The sequence below is a fragment of the Gordionus sp. m RMFG-2023 genome, chromosome 1 (genome assembly GCF_954871325.1).
Source record: "Gordionus sp. m RMFG-2023 chromosome 1, tfGorSpeb1-WG-v2, whole genome shotgun sequence".
Lineage (NCBI taxonomy): Eukaryota > Metazoa > Nematomorpha > Gordioida > Chordodea > Parachordodidae > Gordionus > Gordionus sp. m RMFG-2023.
The window spans coordinates 60,600,027-60,621,433 of NC_088775.1; the positions used below are offsets into that span (position 1 = coordinate 60,600,027).

General features: G+C 28.0%; 1 protein-coding gene across 1 annotated transcript in view; it reads left to right on the plus strand.

The window, feature by feature from the left end:
* Nucleotides 1-21,407, plus strand: part of LOC135928121 (DNA mismatch repair protein Mlh1-like) — a 63,233-nt gene that overhangs the window by 32,613 nt on the left and 9,213 nt on the right. Inside the window, exons 8-10 of the mRNA XM_065464481.1 lie at nt 10,554-10,818; nt 19,170-19,352; nt 20,212-20,307. Coding sequence (XP_065320553.1) covers nt 10,554-10,818; nt 19,170-19,352; nt 20,212-20,307 — 544 coding nt within the window. The remainder of the gene's footprint in view (nt 1-10,553; nt 10,819-19,169; nt 19,353-20,211; nt 20,308-21,407) is intronic.

Consider the following 21,407-nt stretch of genomic DNA (forward strand, 5'->3'; position numbering starts at 1 on the left):
AGTAAAACAAATTTTTCGTCATAGTTTACATAAAAAATTAATGGTCACGATTACATAATTATCGCCTATATATATATATACCAAAAGTGGGTTGACAACAACTATTGTTCTTGCCATAAAAGAAATAACTATTTTCACAATAAAGTACTATTATAAAAGGGTTTCATTGGCCATCCTTAAATCTGGCTTGGACCAGTTTCAAGTGGCTTTTGATCGAGAGGAAAACACAAAAAAATCATAACAAGGTTTTTACATTTTAATATTTTGCATAATGAAAAGATTAGTGTTGTTAAACGACTCAGCCGAGTTGGCTTAACTACGACTCAGGTTGAGTTTTTAGTCAAAAAATCGACTCATTTTTACGACTCGAGTTATGAACTTGAGTCGTAAACTCAAGTCGCGACTGGAGTTATGAGTCGTGAACTTTTTATAAAAATATATTATATTTATTTTTAATTTTTATAGGTAATAATGGCGATTTAAGATATTTTGTTTTAAAATATACAACCTGGCCTGGATATTTAAAAAAATTTTTTTAGACCCGATGTAACGTGTGAATGATCTGTGAGATTTCGAAATCTCACACCATAAAAATCCCACGGATGGGTTGTGAGATTTTGATTTAAATGGCCCCCAATGTTTTTGAAGCGATAAATTAAAAGTAAAAATTTTCATGACAAGTATATAAAATTACTAATATAATATAGTGACAATAATTATATACCCCTAACTGTCTAATTATAATCTTTGATTGCTTTGCAAGATATATTTGTTTCATTTCAAGAGTTCATTTGTATTTTTAGATTAATAAGTCGAATACTGGGATATATCAAATAAATAAACACCATTAAGCAATAAAGTAAAGGATTTATATAATTTCTATTTTTAATATATATAAATTAAATTGCATATAATTGAATAGTCAATTATTTATAATTATATACAAATAAACTTGAATATTATAATTATGTAGAGTAGTCTTATTGGTTATATGTTATACTACCTACCTACAAAATCTTGGTTCGAAGCCCCGTACATACCTTTTTTTTAAATTGAATATCTGATTCTTTTGTTCTTTTTATTTTTCACAAAATTCGGCATATCTTATAAACCTATGATCTAGTCTGTATTTTATATTTTTAGTCTGTATTTCATACCAAAGAGTGGGGGTGATATGGTTCAGATTATTTTAGGCTATGTGGGTTGCCTTGGCAATATATGAATATTATTTAATTTATTATTTGTAAAGGAAGTAAAAATATCCTTACTAATATTCTAATTTACACAATATGAAATTTATATAATATAAAACAAATTTAAGTTTAAATAGGTCCAAAACCAAAGACTACAATCTCATAACTATCCAGATTTGACCTTTCCTCAGATTTCCTATATCAATATTAATTTATGATACCTCACTTTTCTACCCTACCCTCTAAAAATCATTACCTACCCCTTTTAAATAATGCTAAGAAATGATAAGATAAATTCTTAACTTAAATGACTTAATCATAATGCTTATTTTGTTTACCTAATATAATATTTTTTTAAAAAATCCATCTCTATATTATTTTATACTTAGATTTGAATTAGGTCACATAAACTAATAAGCAAATAGACGAAGAACTTTATTGATATAACTATTTATCATATAATGCACATTTTAATGTATATATAGAATTTTATTTATAAACTACAACGTTCATAAAAAAACTATATCAGCTGAATATAAATTATAATATGAATGAAATATATATATTTTTATAATAAAAATTATTTGATCCTAATAAGGAAATATTGAATAATGACTAGATGGATGATAAATTATTGCAAAAATATATATTATGAGGAATATAAATTATAATAATGAAGTATTTATATTTTTATAATAAAAATTATTTAACACTAATAAAGATGTATTAAAATATGATTAGAGCTAAGATAAATGATTGCAATCAAAAACATTTTCAAAATGGTTTCCTCCATTTTTTATATAAATAAAATTATTATAAAATTTTTTAATATTATCGCGAATATAAAATGGGTCATATCGGGCCCATACAAAGTTATTATTATATTTTAAATATGTAAAAATAGGAGTATTAAGCATTGTGGCCATAGCCCTGACTTCTGTGTCAGAAGCCCAAATCCGTCCTGCCATAACATTATTTACGATATACGTTTTTATATCCATTTTTTTATTTGTGTCATAAATGTAATTCTGAATTACTTTTTCCATCTCAAATGTTAGCATAAATTGTGCCAACCATTGCCTGAGAATAATTTGGGAATTTTGAGCCCCTGTGATATCCACACTAATCGCCTTAAATTTTATAAAGTAGAATAAAATGAATTTTTATAAAGTAGAATAAAATGAAATTTTATATTAATATGTTCTACCTATAAAAACAATTCCCATCACCTTCAATTTGCCCCAAGATAGTTGGTTCACCAAGTTGTTTACCCTAGTCTACATCCCGACAATGTTTGGGAGGCTTTAGAGCATATATTTTGGCATGATATTTTTTCCATGCTTTTGTTGTAGGAAAAAAATATCTAGGGATATTTTCTAATTTATTTATTTTGGCATGTCGGTCAATTGACCGGTCAAATACGGTCAAATACTCTAAAATATTAATGACGAATAAATATTTTGATATAATTAACTAGTATGCATTAAAAGCATGTTATATTATATTTATAATATTAAGAAATTATTGGAATAATTGGTCGATAATTATAAAATAGTTAAGATTGATTAACTTTACAATAATCAAAATCATTTTTTGTTAAATTTTAATATATTAGGGATTATGGTCAAACCAAAGCATCATGTTTGGAAACATTTTCAAGAAGTACGCGATGGTAAATCAGTTAAAGCGGTGTGCAAGTTTTGCAAGATGTCCTATATCACCCACGTTGATAGAATGGTCAAACATTTATTAAGCAGCTGTACTATGTGCCCTGTTATAATTAAGGAAAAATTTTATTCAAATTCCAAAATATCAACCTCTACAAAAAATATCACAAATGTAATTTGTAATACTTCTAAGTCTAACTCTAATGAAGAATTGGGTGAAATTAGTGAGAATGATTATCAAATGAACAATATTTTGTCTTGTGACTCAGGAGAATTTGATTCCATTATTTCTAATCAATCTACAAGCAAGGCGATTAAATATAAATCTCAATCTTGTATAACCGGTTTCATAGATAGAATTAATCCCAAAGAAAAAAATGAGCTGGATCAATTGTTTGCAAAGGCTGTATATGCGAGCAATTTACCTTTCCACATCACTGAAAATCCCTACATCCAAGAATTTTTAAAAAAAATACGTCCTATTTACACATTACCCGGGAGAAGGCAGCTGGCTGGATATCTTCTAGACAAAGCGTCAGGTGATATGGAGGTGAGAGTTGCAGATATAATAGATAAAGCTCCTTACTTATCAATTGTATCAGATGGCTGGAGCAACATTAGAAACGAGAGTATTATTAATTTATGGTGATGACGCCTGTTCCAGTGTTCTACAAATTTCTAAATACTGAGGAAAATCGCCATACGGCAGATTATATTGCCCAGGAATTTAAAAATGTAATTCATGAATTGAATCCGGTAAAAGTATATTCTTTAGTTACTGATAATGCCGTTAACATGAAAGCAGCCTGGAGAATTCTAAAATCTGAATCTATTTATAATCATATACAATGTTATGGTTGTGCAGCGCATACATTGCAGTTATTCTTTCACGATTTTGAACGATTGAACGCCTTCAGTGACCATATTTCAATAATTAAAAAAATTGTTAAATTTTTCAAGAATAAACACATACCAGCTGCAGTATTTTCCCGTAATAAGAATCTTCATGGCATACCATCTACATTAAGTACAATTAGCCAAACAAGATGGGCATCGTCAATAAAATGTATGGAACAAATTCAAATATGCAAGAAAGCTCTAAAAGCATCAGTTGTTGAAGAAGCTGTTTGTGATATTTGTCCCATAGAAATTACCAATAATATATTAAACGAAGAATTTTGGACGCCTTTAGCTACCTCATTGTTGAAAGTGAAAGGGGATAAATGTACTTTGGCCCAAGTAAAAAACGAGATGCTTAATTTGGAAAAACACATAATACAATCATGCCATGATTCTATATTTTCTCCATCTCAAGAAAAAAAAATAAAGGTTATGTTTGAAAAGAGAAAAACTGATCTAAATACATGTGCTCACAATGCTGCTTATTTATTGGACCCCCAATATCAAGGGGAGCATCTTACTAATACTGAATTTGATGAAGCATGTAATATAATACAAGAATTGGGTATTTTACAAGGTGGTCATAATCAAAATATTTTGAGTAATATAGTAAATTTCAGAAGCAAAAGCGGTATATTTAATAGCCATAATATGTGGAAAGTTGTAACTTCCATAAGAAACAATCAAATTTCGGCCTCAAGTTGGTGGAATGCATTTTGCCCACCTTGCACATTAAGAGAAGTCGCTAATATTTTACTAACATTTCCTAGTTCGACTTCTTCTTCTGAAAAAAATTGGTCGGTTTAGGGCAATATTCACACGAAAAACAGAAATAGATTAAAGGCTTCTACAGCAGGAAAATTAGTAAGAGTGTATCATAATTTAAGATTGATTAAAAATATTAAAGAAAATAATGATATTGAATATGAATCGGAACAAGACTCTGCCACGGAGGGTGAAACATTGACTATAGAATGAATTAAAAAATATTATGATATTTATTATTATACATAGATTTATTATAATATTATATAAATTCAAAATAAAGTTAATATTGGTGTAAAAAACATTTATTTGAATTTGACCATATTTAACCGGTCTAATATCGGTCAATTGACCGAATTGTATTTGACCGGTCAAATGCACAACCCTGATTTATTATCATAATATCATCATCCAATTCTGTATACATAATTAATTAAAAAATAAATCAAATACATATCAGAAATAACATTACCTATGAGAGACTTTGGATCTATAAAATCTGTATCAAGTGGAAAATTTTCATCTTTAAAGCCAACATTCTGGGAACCACTGTCAAAAAAAAATGTATTACATATATCTTCACACAGATGTGCTGCTTATAAAAATATTTTTAAAAAATTATCATATCATTCAAAAAATAATTTGAATATATATCAAAAATAACATTACCTATGGGAGACTTTGGATCGATAAAATCTGTATCAAGTGGGAAATTTTCATCTTCAAAGCCAACATTCTGGGAACCACTGTCAATAGGTAATGTATTACATATATCTTCACCCAGATGTGCTACTTAAAAAATTATCATATCATTCAAAAAATAATTTTAATATATATCAAAAATAACATTACTTATGGGAGACTTTGGATCGATAAAATCTGTATGAAGTGGCAAATTTACATCTTCAAGCTGAACATTTAGGTAACCAATATCTAAAGGTAATACATTACAATAAAAACATTTAAAATAATTATAATGATATTAAATATTAACCTTTGTATCTAAAAATTTTTTTACTTTATAAAAAAATGTGATTTTGAAAAAATCATTACCATTTTCATCTGAATCTTTATTTTTTCGCGAATTCTTTTAGATTGCGTAGATTGTATTTTGTTTTCAAAATAACATTATTTGTTGTTATTAATTCATATACACCTTGATATACAATAAATAATTTATATAATATAATTATTTTTTAAAAATTTTAAAAATTCATTTATTTTGGAAAAATTATCACTAAAAATATTTATAAAATATAATATATATTGTTAGTTAAAAACTTACTTCATTACAGGAAATATTCCTTTCTTTTCAAATTAAAATGTATTATATAGAAATATTTTCAATTTGACAGCTACATTAAAATCTGACGTTTTAAATTTGAAAAAATCTAATCCATATTGAATTCGTAATGTGAGATTTTAAAAAAATACATGAGATTTTGAAATATTGAATAGCCGTGAGATTCTGAATATTTAAATGACCTCCAATGTATTTGACGATAAAAATCAAAATCTCATGAAATCACTTTCACACGGTATGAGCCGTGAGATTTTGATGGTGTGAGAATTCGAAATCTCACGGCAATCACTTTCACACGCTACACCGGCTTGCCCCAGGTATTTTAAAAAACTAAAATACGGCCTGGCCTATGTACCCAGGCTAAGAGGCGGACCGGACCTGCAGGTTATGATTATAATAAATGAGGCTATATGTTTTCTAAGCAACCTCTCTCTTAGAGTAGCATCATTATATTTTTTAATGTGACTTGAACATAAAATTGTGTCCCTTTAAGGAAAAAAAATAAAATGGCTCAAAAGAAAAAAATATTCATTTTACAATTTTAAGTTGTGTTAGTTTTATCCTATATAATTGAGGATATAACTAACCCAGAGTTGTTAACGCTCCTTTTTAAAAGCAGCTAGCTCCCGCTTCTACCTTCTCAAAAGGAGATAGCTCCTGCTCCCGCTACTACATTTTTAAAATGAGCTATCTCCCGCTCCAAGTAATGGAGTGCTACTCCATAACTGCTCCTTTGATTTTCATTTTTTTAGAAGTACACAAAACAAAATCATATTTTTTTATCAAAAAGTATATTAAATGGTCTATTTTCTAAAATTAGAATCTAACAAACATCTACGCCTCTCCCCTAAGACCTGTTTTGCAAATACTAAATAAGGGCTCCATAGGAAGACTAGAGGAAAGCGGGGTATTGTATTTTATAATAATATTTTTTAATTCAGGTATAAAAATGAGGTTGAGCAAGTAATGAGAAAATTAAAATAAATATTTAAAAACGCATCATATCTAGCAACTGCTCAACTATTGAGAAGCCTAAAAATAATATAACCATTTTAAAAAAAATTATTCCAAAATAAAAAAAAATATAGTTATTATTTCGTAATTATTACTTTTAGATTGGAGCTGCTCACTTTTGAAAATGAAATACATTTACTTAAACATAAAAGGCATTTTGCACTTAAATTTGGATCAACATCTTTTAGAAGTTTAAAATATTTTTTGTATGATGGAAATGGAAATTCTATTTCTTCTTCTATGAAATCAATCCATAATATCGAAAACTATATTTTATTATATATCTATGAAATGAATATTAATATGACTTACAAGGTTTTTCACAAAATTTTCAATATAAATGAAAAACTTGATGTTTAATATTTAAATGATTAGAAGAAAAACCAATATAAAACTCGGCTCAACATTTAATAATGAATAAATTTAAATAAAATAAAATTTCAAACAAATATTATAAATTTTTAAATAATAATTTAATTTATAACTTAAATTTATAGGAGCGGTGGAGTGGCGCTCCTCCACTCCATCCTTAAAAGGAGCTAGCTCCCGCTCCTCATTTTTAAAAAGTAGCGCTCCAGGTGTTTTTGAAAATATGAGCGCCGCTCCTTAACAACTCTAAACTAACCCCTAGAAATCTCGACATTATAATTGCACCTCTGAATTCAGAACTATCTATGGTCACTACACTGTAATTTATAAAAATAAATAACTTAAGAGATTATAAAAAGTGGAAAAACTGGAAACCAAAAGAAAACACAAAATAAAAAATATTTTGCACACAAAATGATTGGTGTAAAAAACTGGAAATACAATAATATATATGAAAAAAGAACTCTAAGGACAATATGTTGATAAAAAGTCAGGGTAGATTATAATATGACTGGGTATATATAAATACTTAACAGCATCAATTAAAATATCTTTTTACTATAATGATAAATGTAAATAAATGTATACTCCTTTATGGTCATTATTTGTAAAATATTTATATTTATTCTTTATATTAGTCATTTCATAAATCATAATAAAATAATATGGACAGTCCAAGATTAATTATGTAACCAAAAAATTGGGTTTTACATAATATTATAAATGGATCATAATTTAATGTTTTTATGGTTGGGGTTGGCCTACACAATATTAAATTAATTTGATTAAAAGCAATCTTTTGTATACTTGTTCCTAATCTCCCCTGGTAATATTAAGATTTCGGATATTTATATTTCGTTAAAACGAATTTGACTTTCTTTAGTAGCAAGACACTCATCTTAATAAAAAATTCGGATTGGATAGAAAATCTAATCTAAGCACGTTGATCTAGCTACATAGATAAAATTTTTTTATAGTAATGAATTATGAACTTTAAGATGTGGGAAGTCGAGAATTAAAATGAATTTTCTTGAAAATAAAATATGACCTTTTCTTATAACCAATATAAGAAAAGATAAAAAAATCATTATAATAGGAGAGAGAAAGGTGAGTGAAAATTAATATATTTTTATAGTTATTATTTAAATTTCAATTTTTTTAAAATTTTTTTTATAATGCCCCAATTAGTTTTACCATAGAATAAACCCCAATATAAAAACCTAGATCTATCCATTTAAAGTATAGAATCAAAAAATATTTTCATTACCTTTTTTTTGATACCTCTATCAAATTTTTTTACCTCCCACCCCTCCAACTTACTACCATACTCCCCCCACGCCTCCCAGATCAAGTCCACCATCAAAAGTGAATTCTATTATTTCAAATAAAATATTAATTAGCCTATATTTGATACCATATTGATATTTTGTGTTAATAAAAATATTTCTGACCCATCAAGGCCGAGATTCGCCATTAAGTGGGGGAGGTTGACCTCCATTGGATAGATCTTTTGATTAGCTATCGATTGATATCTATATTGGGATATATCTACTCTCTAAAGTCAAAAATTTTAACTATAAATAATAAAATTAAAAATAAAGAAAAGGAGACGCGCGTAAAACGCTTTTTAAAATAAGATTCCTCTTTATCATGGTTAAAAATAACTGATGATTCCTTATAATTCCTTATCTTTTAAAAATTTGAATTCTTAAAGGGGTCTCTTTAGATCCCGTGATGATCTTGGATAGTTCTGATCCTTTTAAAAATTACGATAAAAATAATGTACCGATATTTTTTATCAGATCGGATCAGGCCGATATTTCACCCATTTTAAAATATCGATTGTCGGTCAAAATTATAAAATTTTCCGATCCGATATAAAATGGCGTCTTTAACAAAAATAAAATGTTTTAAATTTAAAAAAAAAGTTATATCTAAAATCATTTATTATTATAAATAAAATCGAAATCCATTTTTGTGTGTATTTTTTTTATAATAAATAATTAATAAACATTCTGCAATATTGTTATTTTTTTGAGCATTCTATTTATAAAAGTTTGCTCAGAATCTGTTTTTAGTGAAGCTGGTGATATTGACAGTTACCATTGCCGCAGGCTGACCTCTTATAAATTGGAAATTTTGGTATTTCTAAAAAGAAATCTTCGATATAATGTTAAATTTTTAAATATTTATTTCAAATTTCATAATATATTTGTTTATTACTTATTATGTATATAGATTAATGTTATTACATATTATATAAAAGTGATTTAACAATAAAAATATTTTAAATACTTTTAGAATTGCAATTAAATTGAATTTAAACTCTAACTGATCATTATAATATATTTAAATGACATAAGTTATGGTATAGTTAAATTGTAGATGTTATACTAATAAAAAGTATATTAAAAATTAAAACCATTGTCTTTACAGAATACAAAATTAGATATGATATTGGATCGGTAATCGGCGATATCAATTTCAATATCGGGAATATCGGATCGGCCTCCAAAAAGTGGTATCGGTACATCCTTAAAAATAATCTTAAAATTGAACGAACGTCAAAACGAACGCTTTCGTCCAAAAAGGAGCATCTTCACGTTCTAAGTTAGTCAAAAATAAAAGAAACACTTTCATCATTTTTTTCAAAAAAACGAACTCATGGATGCGTTCAATTACAATATTAGATGATATAATTGAATATTAATGCTAAATAATCTCTTAGATTAATAGTTTTAAGTGTCTGTCCTGATTCGACTTGTATTACTAAACAACCTGTTGTATAGCTTCTGCTAAATGGCCTAAAAAGTAAGAAAAAAATAAAAAAAACAAGAAAAGGAAAGGAAAGATCTACGAAAACTAACAATGCCATCAAATACTTAAAACAAACCATTAGTTCAGAAGCTGTTTAGCCTAACCTCAAAAATATGAACCAAAAATAAGTCGAATAATTATATTTTGACATTTATACATTAATTTTACTGGATCAAGCCTTATACCCTAAAACTTCTGCCCCTCTTCTGGGACAAAGTTATTATTTTATTAAATTTTTTAGGTCACCTTATATGTGCTTTTGACTAATTATTCAAAGCATTTTATAAAGCGACATATAAATTTTTTCTATTTTCTTTTATTTATAGTTTTGCCGATTTAGAAAGTCCAGTTTCATATGGTTATTATGTGGATTATTTGAATCAAGATATTGCCGATTAGGCTTTCTTGGTGAAGACGGTTTTTTAAAATTATATATTTTCTTTTAACTATTAATAATATAATTTATCCACTCCTCCTTCCAACAAATAATTTTATTCTTTTATATAAATTCCCTGAAATTACCAGGACGCTAGTGAGCTGATCAGCATGAAACGTCTCAAGAACGAAATAATCGAAATGGCCGACTGGCAACTCACCAAACTCATAAGGGAACACGTATACATAGGCTGTGTCAATGCCCAAAACTCGTTGATTCAACATAATACCGGTCTTTATCTGGCTAACAATCGCAAATTAGCTAAAGAGTTATATTACCAACTTTTAATCAAAAAGTTCGGTCGATTAAGCACTCTTAAAGCTTCCCCTGGAAAAAACGGAGAAGTTAGGAAAGGTATTGTCAATTAAAAATGTAGTAGGAAATGGTAGTAGCAGCCTTGGCAGCAATTTTTCAAACATAAAATAAACATTTAATTATGAAAAGTTATATATCCATCTGGTATGATGTTATATATTTATCACGGATCACCAAACCTTTTTGCTTTCTTGTTCCGTTCCCGTTCTGGTGTATTATTGTAAAATTAATACCATCTAAAATCAATACGGTATTTATAATTTATGACCTAACCACAACTTTTACTAATGAATTAATATTTTAAAAATTTAATGGCCTCCAATATTTTTGAAGTGATGAATAAATTATTTACAAATTTAATGGCTGCTAATATATTTGAAGCGATGAAAAAATATATAATAAATAAATATTTTACAAATTTAATGGCCGCCAATATATTTGAATCGGTGAAAAAATATATAACTATTTTAATTAAGCGTGGGTATAAACCAAATATTATTATTGTTCTTGAATACATAATTTAACTTTTTATTCAATTATCAATAAATTCCATTGCAAATAAAATATATCAAAATCCATAATTAATTTTATCTTTCCTTTATTCAGAATTACATTTTAAATAAAGAAAAATACATCATGAAAATAATGTAAAAAAATGAGTATCCAAATATATCGAGGTTAGTGTAAAATAAAATCTTGATAATGAAAATAAATTTAATCTTGGAAAATAAAAACTGTAAAATTAAAAGTTGGAAAAATAAATCCCGAAAACAATAAATGTAAAATAAAAACTGCGAAAAAAAAGAATGTAAAAAATCTTGGAGGTTAACTAAAAATAAGTAATATAATCATTCTCTAAAAGGATCTTTTTGGCATCGTGTGTTGCTCGACAAACATTTTCGGTGCCTGGGAAGGTGGTCAAAGGCATTTTAATTATTTACAAAAAGTTAGTTTAATTTAATGAATAATTCTATATAATTTTATGCAGAACAAAAATCTTGTTACGTAATCTAACTAAAGTTTGTACTACCATCCTTCTCTTTGTGAAATCCAAAATATTTTCGAAGCTTACCAAGATATTTTAACATTTAAGTCCGTTTTTTGGTATACTTGTAGAAAAGGGTGCTACATTCTTTATTTCATCTTTCTGAATCATTTAAATGTCAACCTCATCAAATGTTGAGTCAGAAAAATGTTGTAACTTCACAATGCTTATAATATATCATTTATTAATTGTGCTGTAAAGTATCATCGTTACTAACCGCGTTTATGAAAGTAACGTTGTTACTAACAGCTTTACTTTATTTGTTACTTCTTTTAAAGGTAACGAGTAATGAGTTTATAGTAACGGTAACGCAAAACGTTACTCGTTACTTAAAAAATATGGAAAAAATTAAAAATTTTATAATTAATTTAAATCGAGTTTTTAATTCAGATCAGTTCATTTTTATTTTATCATTATATTTTTGTTGCTGAATTTTGTACAGTCAAGTTTGTTAATACAATTTAAATTTAATCAATTGAACCGGGCTTCAGTTACTGGTAAAATAGAAGGTGACACCTCGCCATGTGATCTGGTATGCGTTATTTTAAATTATTAAAAGAAACTACAACACTTATATTTTAAATTTTATTAGAAAGAATTTTAATTTATAAACCAAAATTATTTTAATTTAATAAGTAAAACATAAATATATTTTCGAAAATAATATTTTCCAACTAATTAAAAAGTATATCTTGTAAACATAAAAATTAGTCCCATTTATAGGGAAAATAAAAGCACAATTATAAATTAAAATAAAATTGGCGCAAAGTGAAAAAAAGAACATTGCGAAAAGGTGTTGTGCTAGTTTTATCTTACATAATTGGGGATAAAACCTACCCCCTTAGACTTTCTGGAACCCATATACCTCTGGATGCAGTGCGATCTCCCGGACCTAATATCTAACTTATATTTGCTGAACACCTTACTTAGGACTCCAAAGGTAAGAAAAACCCTTAAATAAAAGAAAACACAAAAACCATATGTTTTACTTTTAATGTGCTTAACTCAAAACAAAAGAGAAACTTTAAAAAAAACTTTATTTAATTTTTATGAAGGGTATAAAAAAGCTATATTTAATTGAAGTGTATTTAAGGTTAAACAAAAGAGGAATAGCAAACTAGATTAAAGTAAAATATGGTATATCATATTTAACATCAATCAAGGTATGTTAATTTATATTCTACAATATTATAATTTATTTTATAATGAATATATGTCAATAGTACTTATTTCTTCATATGAAAATGATTTAACTCTGCCCTGGCTCCAGTAGAAAACATTTTTTACACCAATAAAATATATGGGTATTGTATACACTTGTAAGTGTAGATTGTGCCATTTATATATTTCAAGTTTGATGTCCAGCAGCTCAAATCTAAAAAAATATATGAAGTTAAACATATGTTTAGCACAGCGAAGGCTGTGTTATACAATTGCGCTATTGTTTGTCGGATCAAAATTTTGAAAATTAATTGTTAAGAATCAATAAAAAATTATTACAAAAAGGACTTATCTTATAATATATTATTTTTGTATAATTTTATTTTTATTATCTATTTATTTTAAAAAAAAAAATGACAGGAAAATTTATATATAATATTTATTATTTTTAAAATAACGAACGAGTAACCACTACATTTTTGATTAACGAGCATCGCCTTCCCTTCCTTTTTCACAAGGTAACGAGTAATGGTAACCCATTCTTTTTTCAAGCGTAACGCATTTAAATTTTGACGGTGGTATTAATATATGTTTGAATGTCTAAATATCCAACGAAATTTAAAACCTTTCATTTTATTTTATAATAAAATTTTATAACAGTTATAATTATTTTAAATTTGATTAAAAAATGTTTATTTAATCTTAAAATTACATAATAATATTAATAGTGAGTTATTTTAATATTGTTATGTGAAGCAAACTGGAATTAAAGAAAGAAAAACTAATATTTATGAATGAGCCAGCCGTTATAAATATTATGTAATAAATTAAATAAAAATTTTCATGATATTTTTCCCAGAATCACCGTTCATAAAAATCAATATTATCTATTTTTAAAAAAAACTAAATTTACGAATAATTAGTGTATGTTGTTTTTTTATATTCCAAAAGTTAATAGTCTCATAAAATATGTGTAATGTTGACTAAATATAGTATTGTTAACGGCTAAATCAACATTATTGCTTACCTCAAGATTTTGCAAATAGAAGTCCAATCTCCACTTGGGTAAATTATTATTGGTTAAAATCTTGAATTAGCCGTTTTTCAAAATCGGCTAAATTAATCCGGTTAACAACTCTAGCTTAATTAACTCTTCTCCGTTTTATGGCTATCTCCAGGTTTACCCAGGTATGCCAGTTTCTCTCTGATTTTTTCCCCCATTTTTGACGGTCCTGAGCAAATATTTGCAAGATCCATGCTTCTCATATCCGCCGCTAACACATTTGTCCAAGTCATCTTGGGCCTTCCTCTAGGTCTTGATCCTCAAACTTCCATCAAGGTGTATCTCTTTACCCAGTCATCTTTTGTCATACGTTCCAGATGCTCAAACCATCTTAGTCTATTTCATCGCTTGCTCGCAATTCCTTGCTAGTTTTTCTTTCTCTCAGAGATACCCCAAACATCCATCTAATCATCCTCATCTCTGTTCTTTCTAATTTGGATTCGTGAGTCGCTTTCATTGCACATGTTTCGCCGCCATAAACTATACAACTAACACAGCTTATGTAAACTTTCCCCTTTAACTTCAGAGAGACTTTTATTTGCTGAACTTCTTCCATGCTATAACGGCATAATCTACACCACCATCTGCCTTTATCATATCACCCAAATAACAAAACTTATTCAATATTTAGACCACCATTTTCTACATTATCATTATGATGTACCCCTTTTATCCATGTTCTACAAATAAAGGTAATTTTTGCTAACATAAAATTACCTTTTTTCCCGTTACATCTATTATATACCCACTTCTGGTATCTGGTACATTGGATTTAATTCTAGCAACTTCTTTCCCACATACACCACAAGACCACTTACCGGATTCATCCATCTTTAGATATTCCCCACCAATCACCATCTTTGTCTTTGCTGTATTCATTTTTAGGTCCCTTGCTTCCATAGCCATCTTCCATTTATTAATTTTATCCCTCAATTCTCCCTCACTGTTTGCCATTAATACAAAGTCATCTGTAGCTCCCAGGGAAGTCCTTCACTTATTTCTCTAGCCACCACATTCATTTTTTCCTTCGCAATATACTTCTATATTTGTCCCACCACAAAAATTGCATCTGTCTTGCCTTTCTCCGATTTAAAACTAAACTGTATTTCATCAATTTTAGTTTCTCTTATCCGCTTCTCTAACACCCTCTCAAATACCTTCATTGCATATTCCAAGAGTTTAATAACTCTGTAAGACCTGCAATCTAGAGGATCACCTTTCCCCTTGTATACTGGGATAATTATACTTCTTCGCCAGTCCTCGGGAATAGTTCTTTCTGTGACAATTTGATTGGCTAAGTTCATTAACCATTCAATCCCCAAATCATCATAACCTTTAATCATCTCTGATACCACCCTCTTTAAACCCGATGTCTTCCCTTTTTTCACTGCTCTCTTTATTTCGTCCTTGCTAAATTTACACCCTGGACCTTCTACCTTTGCACAACTAACATTATTAACCCATTTATTTTCTTTGTTCAAAATTCCAGGTGTTCTTAATACCACTACCACCAATCACCATTTTTCCTTCCATATTTTTCAAACATTTAACACCTACCACATCCTGCTTATTTTTTGCTATTCGAACCACATCTCCCATTCCTTCAGTGCATTCCATTTCTTTAGCAAAGTCCTGCCTTTTTGCGCCTTCGCTATTAATTTCTTAGCATTTCTTTTCGCCATTTTGTAAATATCGTTAACACTATCTTTTTTACTATTTTACCATTCTTTGGAGCACCCTCCTCATCCACAGCTTTCGCTACCTCCGGGTGCCACCATCAAGTGACCTTATATCTAGGCGGCCTGTTCATCCACTCCTCAGTTGTCAGTCTTTCTTCATGGCTTCCAACTTGTCATTGACCCCAAATGCTTTTGCCTCCTTCGCCTCCCTTATCGTCAATGTCATATTGAATTGACATCTATCACTCCTCCTTCAATTTCCAAACCTTCAGCCTTGGTACAAACTTTCTTTTAGTGATCATGGCGCCTTTAAAAGTGAGATATCCTATAACTAGTCAATGCTGATTAATACATTCCTCTCCCGGTATCACTTTCACATTTTTTACCATACATCTATCACATCTCCTTAATAACAAATAATCCACTGAATTTTTGGTACTACCCGACTTATAAGTTATCAGATTCTCTGATTTTTTCTTAAACATTATATTACTCTGAATCATATCCATAGCATTACTAAAATCTAAAATTCTCTCCCCTTCCAGATTTATCTTGCCGTAACTGAATCCTCCATGTACTCCTTCATAACCCTCACTACTCTCTCCCACATGTCCATTCAGATCATCAGCCAGGATAATCCCCTTTTCATTTGCCAGTCTCATCGCCTCTAACTGTCCAAAAATATATCTTTCACTTCTTCCAACTTGATGAACATATGCCGAGATAATAGTATATAGCTTTCTACCAAAAATCATCTTGATAACCATTATATGGTTTCTAGCCTTCTCACTTCGACTACTTTGTCCACCAATTTCTCCACAACCAATACCCCAACTCCAGCCTTACCATCATTACTTCCTTGCTAGAAGAATTTATAATTTTCACTAGTTTTGCTAATCATTCTTGCGCCATTACCTTTCCATCTGGTCTCCTGTAAGTAGCTCACATTTATATGCTTTCTTTGCAATACATCGACCACTTTCCCCTCTCTTCCCGTCATACCTTCAACATCTATGTCGCGACCCTTATTCAATCCCCCGTAAACCAGTTTTTACACTTATTATCAGATGACCGTCATATGTTTCATTTTCATGAATCGTGGTTCCACCAGGTTTCCCATCCTCCTTTTGTCATAGGCGTATGAGGGAGGCCCACGGGATATTTGGGCTGTACCCCTCCCATGCTTTGTTATAACCATAGGGAAATTTTGTAGCAAAGTTTTTACAATCGGACGCTCTTCCTGACATCAACCCCTTTAAGTGGTTTTTACACCCCGTCGAGGAGACGGGGATCCTATTCTAGACCCAGATCTTAGGGAACCTTTTATACCTCCATTAGCCGCCAAAAGACGTTGCCACTCCCCGCCACGATGAGGCTGAAGTTAGGATTTTGGGAGACTAGCTGAATTAACTGGTTATATATTTTTAAATCCTTTTCTTGTTGCAGATAATATAACATAAAATAATATCAAATTATTAGCTACTCTATCTTTTAAAATAATTGGATTTTTTTTAAGATTGCAAATAAATCGATTCTTAATAAAATAAAAAATATTTTATATACAATCATTAATAACTAAAAACAGTAAAAATATCGAATCGGTTAATTTTTTAGCTTGATTCTATATTTTTAAAAACCCGAAATATCTGCTCCGATCGTATATTTATTATTGCCACAGCCCTTTTTAATATTATATTTTCTTTATCAATAACGAGGTTATTTCTCTATCTAAAATACAATTATAATGATGATATTTTCACCATCAATCTCTAGGCTCTTTTAATATTTTATTTTAAAACATAAATTTAACTAGTGCTATTAGGTAACGTCAAAAAATAACGGCGTTACCTTTTTTGAAGAAAATACGCCATTCGTTACCTTCTTCTTAATGGTAACGCGTTTCTTTTTTTTGAGTAACGGCAACAAGAAACGTTGGTCGTTACCTCAAATTTTTCTATTTATTGTATTATAAATTATTTTTATTTATTTTTTAAGTTGTAGAAATAATTTAAGCCGTGTTTTTAATTCACATCAACCATTAAATTCTTTCATTATTTAAAAAAAATTTGTTGTTAAATGTTCGTCAAGATTGTTAATCTAATTTATATTAAATCAATCAATGATGTAAATTTATATTCTTATTAATATCATAATTTATTTTATAAAGAATATTATGTCAATTTTACATATTTCTTCAGATGAAGATGATTTAACTTGCCCTGGCCATAATAGGAAACATTTTTTACACCAATAAAAAAAATTTTCCTCAATTGTAGAATAAACATGGGCAGTGAAACTGTGAAGCCATTTTTAAGAAAAAATGAGAATATATCTGATTAAACCGGTTATTACAAGATGGAACTCTAGAATGATCATAAATTTGCCGAATCTTGTGATAAATACAAATTACAGAGATTTTCAGATAATGACAATTCGTTCATAGATGAATATTATATGCTATGATTTTATAGATTATGGAACCTGTTTCTGCGGCTCTTTCAATCTTAGAAAGGGAAGAAAAGATGCATTTGGGATCTCACTCCGATAATAATTATAATATTAAAAACATGGCTTTAAATAATTTCATTTTATAAGCCACTTATTAATTCAATTTTGCAAGGCAAAGATAAAAGCTATACAGTGGAAGTATTATTTGCAATTTATATTTTTATAATATTTTATTTCTATTGTATATTATCAGCAATAATTCACCTGCTATTTAATTCAGATTGGCCTTTGTAAAACTAGATGTTAGCGAAGGAAGGAAGCTTGAACTTATTTCCTGTTTGAGAAAAGATCTATACTTGATTCCTTTAAAAAACAACACACGCACAGATTATTTTCTAATAAAGATAAAAAAAATTGGATAAATTTCTGAAGGAAGATTCTTTTGACGATAAACTAAGATTTTTCAAAATAAAGATTATTCTTTAATTTTTATTAAATTCTCTCAATTAAAATGTATATTTATCCAATATAATATAACTCTCCCATCCTCTCCGCAAATTGAACATGTGTTTAGCACAGCGAAAGCTATTTTGATCACTAAGCATCTGATCAATTTATAAATAAATAAGAAATATCTTATCTTATTATATATTATTTTTATATCAATTTTATTTATATTATATATATAATGAAAGAAATTTTTTATGTATACAATATTTAATTTTTTAAGTAACGAATAAGACGCGCGTTCCTTTTTTCAGACATATCGAATAATGCGTTTTTTTTTGAAATAACATTTTACAATTTTTTTTGACAAATAGGAATAATAATATTTAAAATTTTAATGAGATTTTATAATTAAAAAAGAACAAAAAAATAATTTTAAAAATGATGAATGAAATAGAATGCATAATGTAAATTAAAAAATTTAATTGCATGTTAAAACAAAAGAAGGAACAAATATTTTATTATGTATTACAAATAATATGTAAAGCCTCATTTAACATCTTCACCTTGGCACTTACAGCCTTGCAAAACGAAGCTAAAAGCGGGTGGGAACCTAGTCACGGTTCTAAGCAAAAGTTGGCTCAATTTGTTCAAGATTTACTTGCATCGAAAGCCGATATGCTGGAAGAATATTTTTCCTTCCGTATTTCAAGATATAAAAAAACATATGGCAAGTAGTATTTATTTTATTACTATAATTTTTATAATTATAATCGTATTACAATGAAGCTATATGACAAATTTTTGATAGTAATTTTTATATCATAATTTAAAACATGGTAGATGAATAATTTATGTGAAAAAAACATAGCAGAACGATTTTTAACATAGCATTTAAGCCATACCCATTTTGTTAAATCTGAGACCTGCAAAATCTATTTTTTGAATTTAGCCCGGCTCCACCCACATTCAAAATTTTTATGATTTTAAGCTCCAGTTTTTTAAATTTAGTCATTTTTAATAATATAGTCTGTATTTTTTTAAACGATTTAAAAGGATATCTAAAATATTGTGATCAATTCCTTGGTTTAATAGTAGAATTTTAATATCCGGGTTTAATTTTTTAAATATTTTTAGAACCGACTCGGGTTTTTTAAATCCGGGGTTAGGGTAACACCCACCTACTGCTTGATTATGGAAATAGAATGTTAAATAAATGATTAAGAATAAAGCTGGGATTAAAGAGGAGGATAAGTGATTAACCATAGTAGGTATAGTATATCAACATAATAATGTTCACGTTGAGTGTTACATATTTTGAGTATTAGAACCTTAAAATCAAATGGATTATACCTAGAGAGTGGCAGGGCCGGGCAGGCTTTATAATTAGAAGGGGGGAATTTATTATTTTTTTATATCATATTTTATATTAAATAGAGTAATCTCAAGTTATTGCTCTAATTTTTTGAAATTTATTTTATAACATTGAAATAGAGAATAAAATAAATATTTTGAGTTTGAAATTTATTCCCTATATGCTTTTTTAAAAACTACATAATTTAAATGTATTATTTAATTCCTGTTATTAGATGCAATGGAAACACAAACAGATGAAGACAAAGATGAATATTATATAGATTCCTTTCCAATGATTTTGCCTGGTGAATACGAATTCAAGCACACAAGTTTCTTTAAATTTTTATTCATTATATAATTTTATTATGAATGATTATTATTGTAACTTTCGCCATATTTAAAGGCCTTTAATTTCAATTGATTAAAATATAATAGCATGATTATTTTAGGATCTACTGTATCGGAAATTGATTTAAAATATTATATAATCTACACCCGCATCCCAGGCAAAGAATTTTTATATTTAGGTCCGACCCATATCAGCCCATGGCCCGAAAGATTATTGGGAAGAAATCTCAAAAAAAAATTATTCTCGATTTTAATTATTCATTAAGTTTAAATATTCAGCAATAACTTTGATAATTTAATTAAGTTTATATAATTTATTATAGAAATATTATAAGAGTAAATATTTTTCCACCTTATTTTTTTAAATTCTTATATTTTTAATTCATTTTATTGTGATATTCAATAAAAAGAAAATTTTACATTAATATTTTTCGGGCCGCTGATAAAACTGGGCCTATATTTTATTAATATGTTATCACCTACCAAACTGACGCTTATGTTTTTTTAAATTGTTATATTGGCCAAGGCTGCATTTATAGCAGGGAACCAAACTGTAACGAATTGCGGGTTATGTTTAGGTTCGGATAAAAATAACGATTCGAGCTAGATTTGTAAAAGTATTACTAGAAGTTCGGTTTAAACTTTTAAGAATTGATTAGAACTTTTATTCATGCACACTAATTAGGATTATATAAAGAGAAGCACATTTTAAATTTTATCACTTCCCTAAAAAACAGAGTTGTTAAAGTATCTAGATATAAAAATATGGTATCTGTATCTAGATAGATTTTTGATTAAAGTATCTGTATCTAGATATTATTTTAGAGGTATCTGTTTTTAGATATTTTTTAAGATATATTTTGAAATACTTTTATTTAACGCTTTTTTATATTATAAAAAAATATACTTGAATGTAAAAATTATTTTATTTCATATGAGCATATAACTTAATATTAATATATATTAAAAAATTATATATATATATGTAAAATATTAAAACTTGTATATAAAAAAGAATATATAAATATTAATTAAATATTATGTCCGAGTTATCAAAAACAAGCAAATTCTGATATTACAA